The sequence below is a fragment of the Callionymus lyra genome, chromosome 16 (assembly GCF_982586985.1).
Source record: "Callionymus lyra chromosome 16, fCalLyr1.hap1.1, whole genome shotgun sequence".
NCBI lineage: Eukaryota > Metazoa > Chordata > Actinopteri > Syngnathiformes > Callionymidae > Callionymus > Callionymus lyra.
Window position 1 is genome coordinate 19,048,592 of NC_141833.1, and position 18,135 is coordinate 19,066,726.

An 18,135-nucleotide genomic window follows, 5' to 3' on the forward strand; every position below is an offset into this window, starting at 1 on the left:
TTTTACCGTTTTTGTATTTATTAAAAAACATATTTTCCCCTTGTTTTGTCTAAAAATAGTTTAACAATCTCAACAAAAATAATGACTTTTCTCTCTATCAATGAAGAATTAGACTGTCCCGGCTAGTTAGGGCGAGAGGCAGATCAACTATCCATCACATACAGTATATAAAAAAGCACCACACACATTCACACAAACACACTCGCACACAACAATTCAGATACACAATTTGCATCATAATTAAACATTCTTCTGTTTTTTTTTGCTGTGGGAGGAAACCGGAGTTCCCAGAGTAAACCTACACAAACACGGGGAGAAAGAAAATCTCAGTTTTCCTCGAACTTATATAATTATTGTAATTGAACATTTTTCTTTGAATTTGTTTAAAATGTCGCAAAAAAACCCCCAAACATTACCGACACAAACATTACGACCATTATGTTGACTTCCTGCCCGTTCAGGGGGTCATAATGTTACGGCCAGAAGTGACGAACACGACACAAAAAACAAAGATGGTAATAAAAGTCTAAAAAACACAGCAGATGGTGTTTATTGTCAAAGTGTGGGAGAAGGACAACATATATATATATTTATATATATATGTGCATAAATCGTTATTGTGTTCTCTAGTTGTGCAACAAACTAAACTACAGTATTTACAAACGTCTTAACATCGTTACTGTATAACAGTAGATCTAGTCGGTCGCTCGCTTGGACGCCCAAGACTTTGGTTTCATCCGAGTCAAATTAAAAAAACAAAATAAAACAAAAAACCTCTTACAGTGTAAATATCGTCAACACAACTACACACGTCCATTTAAAAACATCCACATCAATATTGTTCCTGCGCAAAAAGATTCCGCAAAATGTCGCCCCCTACAGTTCATCGTAAAAAGTTCAACATAACCGTGTTATGAAAAAAAGGAGAATTTCCTGGAGTCTCGAGCGACGGCGCGTCAGAAGATTTTATGACGTGAAAATCATCGTTTTTAGTGAATAAATTAAAGACAAAGAATCAAACTAATGATGTGAGAATGATTAAAAATATGTCTTTTACATATAATAGAAAGAAACTCATCTTTTATGGACGACTTTTGAGTGACAGTTATGGAAGTAAATCAGTGTCATCGGGATTTTTAACTCATGTTTTTTTCAAGCAGTAAATTATTACTTAACAAAAAAAAATTAATCAGTTATTTCTATAATAAAAGGTTAAATAAAATTCACCAACTTGTGTATCGTCTTGATAATCGAATAAAAAAAAAAGTAAAATTGAAGGGATTTTTTTTTACATATAGAGTTTGAAGAAATGTTTATATTCAATATTTTTTTAATTCATAGCCTTTTAAATTCAATATAAAAATATCAACAGTACAATACTTTTGTATTGAATTCAAACGGCTACAAATTCAATATATTGAATTTTGATTATTTGCTTTAATTATTGTAATTAGAATCAAATTTTGACTGTAAAATAAACTTTAATTCCAAAAAAAATGTAGATTTAAACAAACTTGCATCTTGACTTAAAGACACACTACGTAACATTTGATTCAACTTGGATTCCTTCATATTTCATTTAATAACTCATGTAGTAAAACTTTCTAGATATTTGTTGAACGAACACTCTTCACTGGTGCAGTAAGAAGATGTTAATGCATCGATATTTCGCCGTATTTTTTGCACAAACTGTAATGACCTTCAATCATATTGGTTATAAATTTTCTTTCCCGCTTCTTCCCTCATGGCCTGTGTCGCAGTTAAACTTATCACAATAAAATCTCGGCGATGACTGAGGACGAGAGGATACAGTGGATGTCAGCAGCTTTTAAAGCTGATGTTTGGTAAGTACTTAAATGAAAGAAATCAAAGTTTCAACCCAATATTCCGATGACGCTCATATACTTCTATACATTACGAAGCTCCTCCCTCTTTTAAAACCTGACGCGCCGCCGCACGAACGTTTGCGAAAATATAGTCGAGTGAACTAAACATTTACAAGATTTTACAGGTGAAAAAAAAACCCCCCAAACATTTTCATAGCTCCAGGTCGCCGAAGTCTCTTCACGTGCTCCCCTCACACCCGGCGTCGGTGCGAGGGTCTCGCCCGCGACTCAGCAGTCGCCGGAGTTGTGCGAGTGCGGCCCGGTCTCCAGCTTCCAGTCCCGCTGGTCGCTGGCGTCCACCGGCGCGTGCGCGGCGGCGGGCGACAGCGACATCTGTCTGCGCGGGTTCCCGCTGTGCATGGTGTTCCAGTGGCGCTTGAGATCCGACGCCTTGATGAACGCCTTCTCGCACGAGCCGCAGTTGAACGGCCGCTCGCCGCGGTGCTGCCGCTCGTGGTCCTTCAGGTGCGACTTGTGCTTGAAGGCCTTTTCGCAGAGCTGGCAGGCGAAGGGTCTCTCGTTGCTGTGGACCCGCTCGTGCCGCTTCAGGTCCGGCCCCCGGATGAAGGCCTTGCCGCAGACCACGCAGCGGTGCGGCTTGAAGCCCGAGTGGATCTTCAGGTGCTCCTTGAGGTGCGCGGCGGTGGTGAAGGCCTTGGGGCAGTGCTCGCAGCCGTACGGCCGGTTGGCGGTGAGCAGGCGCTCCTTCTTGGCGTTGTGGTCCATGGGTTTGGCGCCCGGCGTCTGGCAGGTGCCGTGGTCCCGGTGCCCGTACAGCAGGTACTCCAGCTTCATGTCGCTGGAGGTGGACGACCCCCAGCCGTGGTTGTGCGGATCCTTCCCCAGGTTGGTGTTGTAGTTGTGCGCCGGCGCCACGTGGGACCCCCCCGCCCCCATGCCGTCCATGCCCTGGTCGTAGAAGCTGTTCTTCCGCACCTCCTCCATGGCCAGCTCCTTCAAGATGGCGTCCTGCGCCCTCAGCCCGTGGTCGCCGGGCGCCTGGTTCTCCCGGGTCTTCATGTTGGTCAGCTCCCGCTTCTGCGTGCACAGGTTGTCCAGGAAGTTGATGCCCAGGATCTGCCCGGACGACATCATCATGTTGATGTCCTTCTTGCGGACCGCCAGCCGCGCCGTGTACATGTAGTTGAGCACCTCCTCGAAGATGTCGGAGCGGATGAAGTCCAGCTCCACGATGGAGTTGTCCTCCTCGTTCTGCTTCTTGAAGAGCTTCTTGAAGTAGTTGCTGCAGGCGGCGAGCACGCAGCGGTGCGCCCGGAACTCGATGTTCTCCACGACCACCACCACGTCGCAGTGCTCGCCCTCCATCCGCTGCTGGTTCAGCATCTTCAGGAAGGTGGCCTTGTGGTCGTAGTCGATGTATCGGAGTAAGTCGGACATGTTGCCGGTCGAAGAGGAGCAACCTGGAGAGCAGAGAGAACAAGGTCACGGACGTGTCGAGTCTTTTGCCTCAAAACATACGACACAAAAACAGATTTAAACAAACTTGGATCTTGACTTAAAGCCACACTTCGTAGCATTTGATTCAACTTGGATTTCTTCATATTTTATCTAACGACTCATATAGTACAACTTTCTAGATATTTGTTGAACGAACACTCTTCACTGGTGCAGTAAGAAGATGTTAATGCATCGATATTTCGCCGTATTTTTTGCACAAACTGTAATGACCTTCAATCATATTGGTTATAAATTTACTTTCCCGCTTCTTTCGCTTCATGGCCTGTGTCGCAGTTAAACTCATTACTTTAAAATCTCGGCGATGACTGAGGACGAGAGGATACAGTGACTCCAGCAGCTTTTAAAGCTGATGTTTGGACATATTTTGGTTTCAAAACAAATGAAAGCATTTACGACTGAGGACAAGAAGATACAGTGATTCTAGCAGTTTTTAATGCTGATGTTTGGACATATTTTGGTTTCAAAACAAATAAAAGCAGTTACGACTGAGGACGAGAGGATACAGTGACTCCAGCAGCTTTTAAAGCTGATTTCTGGACATATCTTGGTTCGAAAACAAATGAAAGTAGTTATGACTTCGTCAAGAGTCATGTGGTCTGTAAATACTACAACACCAGAGTCAAGAACTCGACAATACTACACATATATACTTATTACTACAGTGTCACTATATATCGTGTTGTTGACCTTGTATCGCAATACCCACCCCTAGTGTTTACAAGATGTCATTATGTCTTCTGCAGATAAATTAACAATGAAATACTTTCAGATCCTGGTATTGACTGAGGACGAGAGGATACAGTGACTCCAGCAGCTTTTAAAGCTGATGTTTGGACATATTTTGGTTTGAAAAACAAACGAAAGGAGTTACGACTTCGTCAAGAGTCATGTGGTCTGTAAATTCTGCAACACCAGAGTCAAGTACTCGACAATACTACAAATATATCCTTGCTACTACAGTATCACAGTATATCGTATATTTTCAAGAGTCATGTGGTCTGTAAATTCTGCAACACCAGAGTCAAGTACTCGACAATACTACAACCATATCCCTGTTACTACATTTTTTAAGTAACCAGGAGGTCATACTAGAAAAAAATGTTAATTTCAGACCACATTTGAGGACCATTTTCACATTTTAGTCAACTGGCAATTTCACAAACACAACAGCTAGAGCACATAAAACAGTTTTATCAAACCTTAATGTAAAAAAAGGTATAAAGTTGTACATGTCATTAAATATACTAAAAAAACAACAATAATATCAATGGCAACAGGGTATTAAAAAGTTTTTAGTCAACGAAATAGAAGCAGAGTTTGAAGACGGAAGTCCCCAGTTCACTGAAGAAGGTCAAGTCCGTTACAAGACTGTACAATAGTTCGGTCATAGTTTAAAGATGCGACTTTAAGTGTTTATAAACTGGTTATAAACACAATCACTTTGAAGCGTTGAATCCACGAGCAAGACTTCTCTGCACCTCAGATAGTTTCACTTAACTCACCGAAACATCCGTTTTTTTAATCGCAATATATCGATAACGGTTCAGTACTTTTGTCGATTAAAGTTTGTTTTTAACGCCTTAACCTCCCGCACAGCTGAGGGGCGGAGCTTCCCGTGTTAGCAAATAAACACTAAACAACATTTTCTGCAAAACTATCGCGCGGAAGTGAGAAGTTTTTTGCAGGTGAAAGACAAACACACGAGAGAAACAAACCTCGCGGTTATTCTAACGTCTTGTTATTATTATTATCATGAATATTAAGGCCGCGGCAGAGACGAAAACAGCAGAAATGCTAACAGAGCAAATATTTACACGTTAGCAAAAACAGCTCGAGTGACGCAAGGCTTGGACTTCAGTTGTTTCTGGAACGTGACAGAGAAGTTCTCGTCGACAGGAGACGAAGATATTTCACATTTCACTGCGTCCAGCCATTTTGCTCCGCAGCCTCCATCGGCATGTTTCGATGCCTCGACACCCGCGAACACTCGCGGACACTCGCCCGGTGACCCGCCCGGGCGAGCCGCGGGGATGATCCCGCCCGCCGCGGGGAGAGGAGCGCAGGGAAGAAGGGAGGAGAAAAAAAAAGGGAGTAAATACCCGAAAGCCTTGAACGCGATCCTGGTGTTGTCACGCAAGGCGAGTCGACGAACGGTCCAGAGCTGTCGTTTTTGCTCTTCTTCTTCTCGCGACTCTTTGGCCCGCGACAGGAAGTGAAGCGCCGGAGGGACGCCACCTACAGGACGGCGGAGAGCATTGCAACAAAAAAATTGGTTTTGATTTATGAGAAGTCATGTGACGAATTAACAGACATATGACAGCAAAACACACGATTAATAGTCGCGTGCTTCCCCCTATTTTATTATATTATTAACTACTATTAAAAATACACACGAACAAAACAAACAAATAATATATATTTTTGTTTTTAAACATAATCCGCAAAATGTAACGCACAGATATGTTAATATATTAGAAGTCAATGATTATATAATAAAACAATAGAATGTTGAATATTTTCTACTTTTATTCATTATTTTTTTCTCCTGCAAGTAGAAAAAGTTAAGTTGCTTTGTTTAAGGTTTAATATACATTTAAAAAAATGTTAAATGTCGCACAACTGTATGAAAGCACATTCTTAGAAAGTGGAACTCTTTAACGACAGTGGCAATAAAAACAGATTTTGATATAAATGTCTTCGTTTCTTGTTACAAAAAGAAACAATAGGAATAAATTAAATAAATGAACCCAATGAAAGTGTGGAGTGAGCCACGCTTCAAAGAAGAACATATAAAGTGTACCAGAGACGATGATTTTTAGTCGAGTTCCAAAACACTTTTATTTAAAATGCAGAAGCTCTAATGGTAAAGTGTCAGGATCTCATTTAACACTTTTTATTTAAACAAAGACAAGGAATCAGATCTGGTTTGAAGTCAAACATGTATGCAAGTGAGAAAATAAAAACTTGGAAGTCTGAGGCACAGAGCTGTTGGTTCGCGTTATATCTTTGTCGCAGTTTTACGAGCCGTTCATCTTCTGACTCCCGAGGGTTTTCAAGAACACATTTGAACAAGTTTTTCCTCAAGGTCAGGGTTACTCCTTCATACAATCAGTAATGGTATAATATTATGTATATATTTGATAAACATTCTTTAGCTCAGGACATACCATAAAGATACTTAATTATTAATCATTTACAAAACACGACAAACACAATCGCCATAAATGTCGAAATTCAAATTTTATATAAAATATTAAATCACAAAAGTGCAAAAGTCACTTTACAGTTTAAACAACTATTTACGAGAGAAATCAGGTCCCAGCGAATAACAATGAGCGACAGTGACGAGGAAAATACTTACTTTCAACAGGCAGAAACCTCATGTAGAACCAGGCTCTATGTTTGTGGCCTTCTGCGGTTACCGTTGTGTCGCAAATAAAAAATTCAGATCTGCTACACTTATCATTTAAGTTTTAAGATGAGCCTTTAAAAGTCTCATTTAGCAACATTAGCATGAACCTGCGAACTAAGCATCATAACAATAGCTTTTTGGTCCTCTTTGTTTGCCGTAACATCTTGAACGACTTCCTACTAAACCACAGGTGTTGAACTCAAATTACCTCCAATACCAGTACAAACCTGTTTTACTCTCTGTGTAATCGTTGACGTCCATAATCTCTGTTAATCTGCGAGAACATCGACACGAACTAAAACATTCATGATCCAAAAAAAAAAAATGGACGAGAGAAACGAACTCACAACCTTTGACGTTATATTTGCCTCTTTATTTCGCCGTCTGGAGGAGAAACATTGCAGTACAACACTGGGTGAGATGATATGAGGGCGAACAGCTGATATATTCCGAGGGATTATTACGACTCTCTTCTTTCACTCACATTCGTGGCCTGCACAGGCACATAAAAATCTATTTCGCTTTTAAGATCCTTGGCAATCAGAGCTGGTTAAAATACGTAGCAACTGTGGACGAGAGAGAGAGAGGAGAAAAAAAAAACACTGAAATGATCATTAAAAAGTAAAATTCAAGTACAAACGATGGAGGGAGCATTTGCTACGTTCCTGGTGAAGCGTGATATGTACAGACGAGCAGTAATCTTGTTGGGAGTGACGGCAGCTACAGCTTCTCTGGAGTGATGCTTCATAAATAAAAACGCTGCTACACCGATCATCGTAATCATAAGGCAGTAGAAGCAGGTGCGGCTCCTGGACCGTTTCTCAAAAACTGTTTTTCCGTGGATATAGTTGCAGATGCAAAAAGTCCTTCTCATGCATAAATGCACTGATGTTTCTAAAGGGATGGTTTGAACCGAGCGGAGCGGGACGAGCGGGTCTTTGTCGGGTCCAGGTGGAATATGAGGAGTTCTGGAGGTCGCGTTTTATTTTGGTGGGGGGGGAGGGAGGGAGGTCGAAGAGAGAAAGCCGTCAGCTTCACTCCTGGAAGAGGAAACAGACGTTAGAGCTTCTTGTTCGACTCTGAGGTCACCTGAGCTTCCCAGGGTTTGCTGGGATCTGACCCCGAGCTTGAACTTCTCCACCATGTTTGATCAGGGAACACGACAAAGTAATATTCACACCTCAGGCATAATCTTCAATACTTTTAAACTTCTTTACCATTTAAATCGAAATCACATTTAAATACATTATTTTTAATCCATGTAAATTAAGGAATATATATGCAAATACTGTATTTATTAAAACATTGACATGAGTTGATATAAAAAAAAAAGAAAAAATGATCACGATCATGAACCACAGAGAGAGAGCGCTTTTATTCTGAAAGTAAAAGGATGACCTTTTGTTTATTTTCTCTTTCTTGTCAACGGTAAAGGAATTTTTAACAGATTTTTGTCTTTAATTAAAAGAAAGAAAGTTACTGGAAGCCTTTTTATATCCTGCTATGTTCCACTTCCTCCCTGCTTGTGCTGCTGTGAGCTGAATTTATCCGTTACACCATTATCAGCTGAAATAGCTTTTTAAATGTTTAATTGCATTTTCTTTCCAATACATCTGATTTTCTTTTTTCTTTTTGTTTTATACATTTATTGGTGTTTATGTTGTCGTAGTACTACTACGTTTATTACATTTTATCATCACCATTACTACGTTGTCTTTGTTGTATGTTGGTTTGTGGGGGAATTCAATATAAACTATTGTAAACAGTGTATTTATGATATATCAATAAATATTGTTTAATGTATTATTGATTGACAAATTAAATTGTCAACAATAAGTTATTAGCAGGACATGTGAAGGAGCTACATGTGTAATTACTGCATGACCGACCAAGAGAATTCAAGACTTTACTAACTAATGTGTAACTAATAAATGACTAGCTAGTTAAGGCTAGATGTGTGTTCCATAATCTCAAGTGTTTATTGAGGAGCTGAGCTCAGAAGTTTCTCATGTGCTTGACTTTGTTTGGCATCAGATCCCTGCAGCAGAAGAACACGTGTAGCTTCACAAAAGCTCTACAGGAATGAACTCTCTTTGTGGTCGAGGCAACATTGAGATCTAACGTGATTAAAAAAAGAAGCTCCACTCGTCGACAAGAAAGAAGGTGGAAACGCACACATTGAACTCCGTGTCGTCTCTCGCACACACAAACAGACCGAGGGCAAAATAAGGAACAAAAGCACAACATTCCCGTCCGGTGAGTCACGCACATGCTCATCCCGACCTCAGGCTTGTTTCAGTCCGAAGACAAAACAAGTTCCTCCACGACCAGTGAGCTCAGGAGCTGCTGGTGGAGGACATAAGGAGGTGGTGCGAGTCTGACGGTGGCAGTCATGAGGTGTTAAAAGAAGGTCCAGACTCGTGCTCCAGGTCCCACAAAACACAAGTAAATACTGTGCGGCTGGTTAGAGGTGGTCGTCATGGCAACACAAGTCAGGAGACGATCGTCATGCAACTTTGTCGTGAGTAAACATGTTAGTCGTGCGTCTTGACTTCAAGTACATTCAGGGTCAATTGATGATGTGAGGCTTGTTTTGAACAATTGCTCTAATGAAACATCATTTTTAAACTAATGGCGCCACCTACTGACCTCTGAACAACATGACACTGTTTCATGAAGCTTCATCTCTACTTACAACTACTAGTTTGACTATAAACTACCATACTTTTTCATCCGTGGTTCTTGTTTGATTTGCATTTAGAACATTGAAATAATTGTGATATTAGATATAATCACAGTATAAACTATTTTAATCTACACTTTTGCTAGTTTGACTCTAAATGCAACTATATTATCGTATTATTTGACATTTTTCTTCTGTTTATTTGCGGATCAGTAAAAGATAAATTGAAAGGAAATTTAAATCTCTCTCATTAGGTCAGAGTGAAACTATTACATAAAATTGATTGACTATTTTTAACTACTTTTACTACTTTGAATCTAAACGCAACAGTATTTATTGTCATTATTTGATACATTTTTCTACCCTTTTTTTTTTATAAGGATCAGTAAAAATTATTGAAAAACATTAAAAATACAGTGCCTTTATTCGATATTTTCATTTTTCGAGGATATTTAAATGAAAATTCATAAACAATGATATAGTAAAATAATAAATAATAAACACTTTATATTCCAGTTGAAAGAAAATAAAAATATATATTTTGAAAGGAGATGATCTTGAGCTAATATTATTGTTTTATCTGTTCTTGTACGATCTACACAGAGGATCAAATAATATAATAATCAGCAACATTGTTTATTTTCTCGTCACTCGTCTGCAAATACTGATGATTCATCCGCTGCAGCAGCTGAACAGGTCGATACAGAAAGACGGACAAGAATGTTTGACTTCCACCAGATTATGAACAAACAGATGAGTCATGAAAACATGAGGCTGTGAGAGAAAATAAGAAACAGCAGGAGATAATAAAGCGTCGGTGAAGTGACTCCATCACGGCCATGACTGTTGACATGTATTTCACATCAGCGTCGTTAGCATATTGAAGTAAACATGTCAAATGTTGAAACTTTTAATCATTTAAATGTTTTTATTTTTTTTTAGGAATTTCTTCTTGAAAATTCCATTCTCTAGTTGAATTACAGAATTATAAAATTAAAGAATAAAGTATCAGTGATTTATATTATATACAATAAAATAACAACAACATTTCTTAATTCTAAATTTTTAATTAATAACTATTGGTGACTATTCAATATAAAAATGTTGGTATAATAGTGCCAATAATCTTATATTAAATTGAACAGGACAAGAATGTTTTTTCTTTTAATGAGTGTACATTTCTTTTCTTTTTTTTTCTTTTTTACACAGAGTTTAATATTCAAATTCCAAAAATAAAAAATGTATTTTCTAAATTCAACATGTTTTTACTGGTAGCATATAAAAATCAATATAAAAATGTTGTTATAAAAGTGCCAATAATTCCATATTTCATTTAAACGGCTAATAATATATATATATATATATTTTTAAACAGAGTTTGATATTCCAATTAAAATAATGTTGGTATTATGGTGCCAACATTTATAGATTTAATTCAAAACACTGGATTATTTTTAGATGTATTTTGGAATTATTGGAATTACAAAAAAAAAAAGTGTATATTTGGAAAAGATTCAATTTAATAAATCAAAAACTGTGTAAAAGAAAACAATTAGTAAAATTATAATACGTAAGTAAACGTATAGAAATATTCATTTAAATAATTTAGAAAACATAGCAACTTGTACAAACAAGAAATTTGAAAGTTTTAATTCAATATACCGAGGCACTGATATAGTTCCATACATGTGCCAACGTGGGAACAAAGCTGCCGAGTGATTCGACTTGCACTGACAAGCCAACAGGGGGCGCTCTCTCCGTGTTGCAGGTTGCATGACAAGTGTAGGAGCTTTCCTGTAAAGGATTCCGGGCTCATTACGGGTTTAAGACTCCGATATGGAGTTCGTGCCAAGCGTTCCCGGTGTGTGTGTGCGCGCGTGCATGTGTGTGTGTGTGTGTGTGTGGAGGTGGGGGGTGGGATGACAACAGGATGATGCGTTTAAGTGCTACACAAGCAGGACCACGTGTTCCGGTGAGGAGAAATGCTGATGGGAAAGCAGCATGCTCGAGAGCAGCGAGGAAAAGTCCAGTTTGACCGACAGTAACCCCGGAGCAGACTCAAGAACCCCACACAAGACAGGGACCAGGACTGGGACTGGGTGATCTTACCTGGGTCAGTCCTCCCCCTCCTCTGGCGTGATCTCTGTCTCTTTATGTACCACTACTTTGGTCACTGACATGTCAGGATGCTGTTCTTTAGCCTCCTTTATGGCCTGAGCCAGAGCCTATGTAGTGCAGCGCCAGAGGGGGCCAGCAGGGGGAGACAGAGAACGGGGAAGGGCAGGAGGGATGTCGGATTATTAAGTCAATACGTGAACAGGGAAGTCACTGCTTGTTAAATCCAGTGAATAAAACAGCCCGAAAAAAGGGGCGAGACGGATGCTGAGAGCGAGGAGGGAGATAAACAAGAGTAATAACCTCGTCGTGGTCGATGTCCGCGTCTCCCGTGATGACAATTCTTTTCTCAATTCTCGTCTCTGATACGCCGCCTTTCACCATCTGACCGACAGAGAGAGAGTGAGAGTCCGGTGAGAGTCCGGTGAGAGCGAGGATGACTCGCAGATAATGAGCCCGACCGATCGATGAGAACGTTACAGGGAATTCACGAGAGGAACAACAAACGGAGCGTTCCGGGGGAAATGAGGCTCTTAATGAAGACTACGGGGAGGATGAGGAGCTCAGCTAATAACACGTTTCATCAACTTGATGATGATTTCAGGAAGCAGGAGCTCAGGGAGGGAAAACATTTCCTTCAGGTAAATTAAGGACATTGAATTGAAGACAATAAACCAATATTAAAAAAACAAAACATCAATTATTTAAGGTGAGGGTCAATTTTACCCAAATATTAATTTTTAACATAAAACCTTTTGGTCCTTTGAAAAAAAACATTGCAGAGTTTAAGACTTAAAAATCAATCATCTCTAAATGAATGAAATGATTTAAGAATTACTAAATAAATACATTTTAACGAATTGCCACGCTAACTGCTATCTGTTCATGCTAACTGTCCGTGGTTAGTGCTATCTGTTCATGCTATCTGTCCTTGCTAACTACTATCTGTTCATACCATCTGTCCATGCTAACTGCTATCTGTTCATGCTATCTGTCCGTGCCAACTGCTATCTGTTCATGCTATCTGTCCTTGCTAACTACTATCTGTTCATGCCACCTGTCCATGCTAACTGCTATCTGTCCGTGCTAACTGCTATCTGTTCATGCCATCTGTCCATGCTAACTGCTATCTGTCCATGCTATCTGTCCATGCTAACTGCAACTGTTCATGCTATCTGCCTGTGCTAATTGCCATCTGTTTATGCTAACTGTCCGTGCTATCTGTTGGTGCTATCTGTCCATGCTAACTGCTATCTGTTCATGCTAACTGTCCGTGCTAATTGCCATCTGTTTATGCTAACTGTCCGTGCTATCTGTCCATGCTAACTGCTATCTGTTCATGCTAACTGTCCGTGCTAACCGTCAGTGCCATCTTTCCATGCCAACTGCTACTGTCCGTGCTAACTGATACCCTAACTGAAGACATTTGGCCCCCAGTCCTATTAACCTCCTCTAAATGAGTTTGGACAGCCCTGCTTTAAAAAAATTAGACTTAAGACATTTTAATACCAATTTTTAATTAATTAATTAAAATGTAATGTTTTTAAGGACTTTAAGGGTCCGCAAGAACACCTCCCCCCCAAAAAAAAACCCTGTCGACCCCTGACCTTTGTGATGTGTGTGGTCGTGGTGGTGCTTGTGGTTTCCGAGGTGATGGTCTGGGCGCTCAACAGGACTCCGGGGTCAGCGTCGCCGTTGGTGTCGGTCTGTCGACGCACACACAAGGAATCACGTTCATCTACTTTCCCAGGATACATTTTCAGATCCCATAGATCATGGACCATGTTCCTCACCCCTGAAGACTCGTAGGTGATGGTTTTGGTCTCCGTGTGGACCACAGGGATCTCTTTGGTAGCTGCATCAGGACTCTGGAACACGAGTTATCACCATTAAAACAAAAGAAGAAGTCGTTATATAAAACATCTCAACCATTAAAGCAGATGAAATCATTAAATCATAACAGAAGTCACAAGTTTCGTGTTGAAGCCAGAATGAGAATCAGCAGGTTTGCATCAAGAGAGAACGACATGGTCGACTGATACGATCAACGACACGCTGTGACTACAGTTCAGACTGGACTGTTCATTCATTTTCTACAACAAAATATTAGATCATCAAAATAAATTATTCGGTTGTACTTTTTTTTTACACAGATTTTGATATTCCAATATTTTAGTATTTACGTGTTCTAAATGTAATACTTTTAAATGTTCAACCATTCAAATTCAATATAAAAATGTTGGTATATTAGTGCCACCAGACAATACCAATCAAGTACTGAGCAACTTGATCGAACAGTCACATGATCTTCTGCGTGTCGCATGATTGGCTGAAAGTTTCATGAAGTAGCTCGGTACTCCTTTGGTATTGTGTGGTGACATTAATATATTGAATTTAAAAGTTTATGAATTAAAAAAGATTGTAGATTCAAAGTTTCAACATTTCAATGTTAAATTCAACAATTCAATATTACGATGGCAGTCATTTACTCATAGTCTACCTCAGTACCATCTTCCACCACAGTGTGGAACTCAAGTCACATGAACTACAGAAGTGAATTTCATCCGTTTTTCTCAACGATCATAACTGACTTTGGTAGCTCAACAAAAGTTTGACAATATGATGCATGATCCCGTGAAAGTCTCTTATTAAATAGTTTAATCTGGTAAAAGTTATCATCCAAGTGATGACAGGATATTCACCGTAGACACAGTCGTCTCAGCTGGAACTAGCTCCGTCACCGTGGTAACTGCAGTCTTCTCCTTCAGATCAGATGAAGTCTGGGAAGTCAAATAGTACCATTAGTTTTTGATTATGTGCAGATAATGATCAGCTGGACCTTTTCTTTTTTTTTCTACAAATCTTGTAATCGTCCAATAAATACCATTCTATTTCACTGATAAAAGTTGTCAAATGTTTGCCTGACAACACAAAATGAAAGAGAATCCTACTTGCTTCCACCATTTATAACAAACTACGTAACCAGAAAATACTTTGTTGATTCTCTTTCATTCAAATCTTCCCTTTTATCATTATTATTATTGTTATTTAAAACCTCAGATTTGAAATTGAATTAGTGAACCAGGCATCAGAATCAAAAAACATTAATTGTCACTATTGTTAAAACAACACAGGATTTTCTTTTAATGGTGTTGACAATATAGAATACAACACATTAGATAAAAATTAAATAAATAAAAGAAGAGACTAGTATATTAAAGTGTGAATTCTAAAATGTAATAGTTAAATACAATGTAATAATTATTTTTTATTTATTAAAAAATAATAAGTAAGTAATAATTGTATGAAATAAGAGACTTGTACATTAAAGTGTACGTACACAATTAAATTAAAAATTAAAATAGGAGACATCTTCACTAAAGTGGGAATATACAAATTACATGATTAAATAACAGAATAATAAAAAAAAACATATATTAAAGATATAATATAAAACTGAAAATAATCAGATTAATTAATTTATAAAAAAAATCTCTATAAGTTGCACAACAGGAGTGGTTTGAGTGACAGGTGAGTCACACACATGTAAAAGACACACATCCATACAAAAGAGTGGAGAGAGTCACCTTCAGAACGGTGGAACTGAGAGAAGAGGAAACCCATCCAAGTGTAGACTGATGGGATAAAAGAATGAACAGTAGAGCAGTGAGAAGAAGAAAAGACGCTGAAACATAAAACCAAAGCAACAAGAAAAACCAAAAGAAGGGAGGGACAACAAAAAGAGTGACAGGTTTGTGTATGGAGGTGGAATTAAATGGCAGACTAGGATGAAGGAACGTGTTTCTGAGGTTCTTTAAAACCCAGATATCTCCAGGCAAGCGCACACAATTTGCTCCCTCTGTAGCCCGAGAGAATTTAGTGGATGAGGTGCGGCGGCAGAACTGTGCCAGCAGCTATGAAGTCTGTTCTGAGGGGGGTGGGGGGAGATAACAGCGAGAGGAAAGGAGCAGCGGAGCAAAACAACCAAGAGTCGGAGCTCTTATCGGCTTTGGGAGTCAGCTGCTTCGGCGAGCGGCTGTCAACAAAGTCCAACACAAATTCAAAAAGAAGCGGCGAAAGCTTAACGTAAAACATTTGTGGAGCTTGTGTGAGAGCGGAGGGGGGGTTGTTAGGGGCGGTGGGCCATGCAGAGCTGAGCAGCTGTTAGGCTTGACTGCTGCCGGTGTTGAAGCCGATGAGAGCAGGAACGTTCATACGCTACCCCGTCCTCAGACGCTGCCGGAGCTTCAAAAACACTGAAGGTTTTGAACTCCGATTTCTTCTCCACGTCCAACTTCATCTCCTGGAGCTCTCTGGTCAACACGCTGACCACCTCCGAGCTCTCGTCCTTCACCACCTCCGACACCCAGGACGCCATGGCCTTCTTGGGCGAGTGGACGCCTTTTATCTGGACCAGATCCTCAGATATGGCCTCGATCATGTGATGCGGGAATCCATTGGTTTTGGTTTCCTCAGCTTGGGGGTCTTCGTCGAGACAGTACTCGTCCTCTTCTGGGGAAGGCAAACCGTTCTCAAGGGCGTCTGTATCTAGAGCCGCCAAGGCTTCTCCTCGTTCCTCGGCTTCCTTCAGGATGATGAGCATTCCCTTCTTGCCGATGATGGCCTGGGACACCTCCTCCCTCACGGCTCCGGGGCTGACCTTCTCAGAGTCAGGAGTTTTCTCCTCCACGTCTCTGAGGGTCGCGTCTACGAACACGTCGTCGTCCAGAGTGGTGGACGGACTGACTCCGTGTGGCCCCGAGGAGGTGGGCCCCTCAGTGAGCAGACTATCCATCACATATTTCACAGTATACGCTTCCGCCTGAGGAGACACTGGGCTTATTGAGCACGGACTGTTCACATTCATACATCTGAGCAGAACTACTTTCTGAATCACCTATCTAACGCAAGCCACTGCTGACAGACACAAAGTGTTGGACACAAGCAGAGGAAGAGATAGAAGACAGTCAAGATATCTTAGATCAGGCGTGTCAAACTCAATCACACAAGGGGCCAAAAGTCACATGCCCAACAACAAAGATAGGAGACATTGGAATATAAGGCATATTAAGCGCAGTACAAGCCTCTTTTGTCAGTAGCCTCGTGAAGTAATCGTACAAATCCTTGCGAAGTAATACGACGTCGCCTCGCTGAGTAATACCACGTTGCCTTGCAGAGTAATACGACGTCTCCTTGCGGAGTAATACGGCGTCAGCGCACGGAGTAATAAGGCGTCAGCGCGCGGAGTAATAAGGCGTCAGCGCGCGGAGTAATAAGGCGTCAGCGCGCGGAGTAATACGGCGTCAGCGCGCGGAGTAATAAGGCGTCAGCGCGCGGAGTAATAAGGCGTCAGCGCGCGGAGTAATAAGGCGTCAGCGCGCGGAGTAATAAGGCGTCAGCGCGCGGAGTAATAAGGCGTCAGCGCGCGGAGTAATAAGGCGTCAGCGCGCGGAGTAATAAGGCGTCAGCGCGCGGAGTAATACGGCGTCAGCGCGCGGAGTAATACCACATCACTGCGCAGAGTAATACTTCATCAGTGCGTAGAGTAATACCCCGTCAGCGCGCAGAGTAATACAACGTCACCTCAAGAAGTAATACTTCGACAGCGCGCAGAGAAATACCCCATCAGCGTGCAGAGTAAAACGACGTCAGCGCCCAGAGTAATACCATGTCGCCTCAAGGAGTAATATTGCGACAGCGCGCAGAGTAATACTGCAACAGCGCGCAGAGTAATACTGTGACAGTGTGCAGAGAAATACGGCTTCAGCACGCAGAGTAATATTGCGTCAGCGGGCAGAGTAATACCACGTCAGCGCGCAGAGTTAAACGATATCAGCGCGCAGAGGAAAACGACGTGGCCTTGCGGAGTAAGACCACGTCGCCACAAGGAGTAATACCACTTTGCCTTGCGGAGTAATACCATGTGGCCTCGCAGAGTATTACCGTCGGTTCCACATCAGTTTCATCCATAGTGAAAGTCTAATTTTCAACATCAATAATCTCAGTTACTTATCTTAATATAGGTCATTATTCTTCTTCTTTAGTACAAGTCAACTTTAAATACTAAGTGGGCCTTGAGTCTAAGTGTGTTGGATAAACAGAGACAGAAGAGAAGTTTGCAAGTGTTTCCAAAGTACTTTACCTCAGTGATTTTCTGTTTCTCCTCCACCGTCTCATTTGCAGGCTGTTCATCTTCAGTCTGCAGAACAAAGAGAATAAACAATCATCGAGAGTTGAAACAGACAAAAGAGAAGGTAGCAAACACCGTCTCTCCACGGAGCGTCTGCACGTACACACCTGCTTTCAAAAGATGCATTAGTTGGAGATGTTTTTTTTACGTGCCGGCGTTTACTGATTGATTTTCGCACAACATAATAATTAATTCACAAAAGCCACGGAGGAGGATTTCAGAGCACTGGCTTCACGATCCATCACGGTGCTAAATGAATGTTCTCGGACAGCTGGTGGCGGCGCCGGCATGGTTGCAAAGACATTCATTTGATTAAATGAGCAGCGTTATTGAAACGCTGAATCTCAACGAAGTGGCAGATAATGTTTTC

The 18,135-nt window shown here is 40.8% G+C and overlaps 2 protein-coding genes across 2 annotated transcripts in view; both read right to left on the reverse strand.

The window, feature by feature from the left end:
* Positions 1-534: 534 nt before the first annotated feature.
* On the reverse strand, positions 535-5,551 carry LOC148064087 (zinc finger and BTB domain-containing protein 14-like). Its single transcript, XM_087811512.1, has 2 exons — positions 5,465-5,551; positions 535-3,307 (listed from the first exon to the last, which is right to left on the reverse strand). Exon 2 carries the CDS (start codon positions 3,282-3,284, stop codon positions 2,115-2,117), a length of 1,170 nt encoding a protein of 389 aa, XP_087667638.1. The 5' UTR covers positions 3,285-3,307; positions 5,465-5,551; the 3' UTR covers positions 535-2,114.
* A 1,584-nt stretch (positions 5,552-7,135) lies between these two features.
* Positions 7,136-18,135, reverse strand: part of LOC148064088 (band 4.1-like protein 3) — a 35,319-nt gene continuing 24,319 nt past the window's right edge. Inside the window, exons 18-26 of the mRNA XM_087810372.1 lie at positions 17,718-17,774; positions 15,798-16,463; positions 15,163-15,210; positions 14,278-14,355; positions 13,369-13,443; positions 13,183-13,281; positions 11,879-11,959; positions 11,570-11,685; positions 7,136-7,817 (exon numbers count right to left, since the gene is read on the reverse strand). Of these exons, the coding sequence (XP_087666498.1) occupies positions 11,575-11,685; positions 11,879-11,959; positions 13,183-13,281; positions 13,369-13,443; positions 14,278-14,355; positions 15,163-15,210; positions 15,798-16,463; positions 17,718-17,774 (1,215 nt within the window). The 3' untranslated portion in view covers positions 7,136-7,817; positions 11,570-11,574. The remainder of the gene's footprint in view (positions 7,818-11,569; positions 11,686-11,878; positions 11,960-13,182; positions 13,282-13,368; positions 13,444-14,277; positions 14,356-15,162; positions 15,211-15,797; positions 16,464-17,717; positions 17,775-18,135) is intronic.

What these genes read in the sequence shown, in the direction of transcription:
- LOC148064087 (XM_087811512.1), bottom strand. Translation starts at nt 3,284, where the DNA reads ATGTCCGACTTACTCCGATACATCGACTACGACCACAAGGCCACCTTC.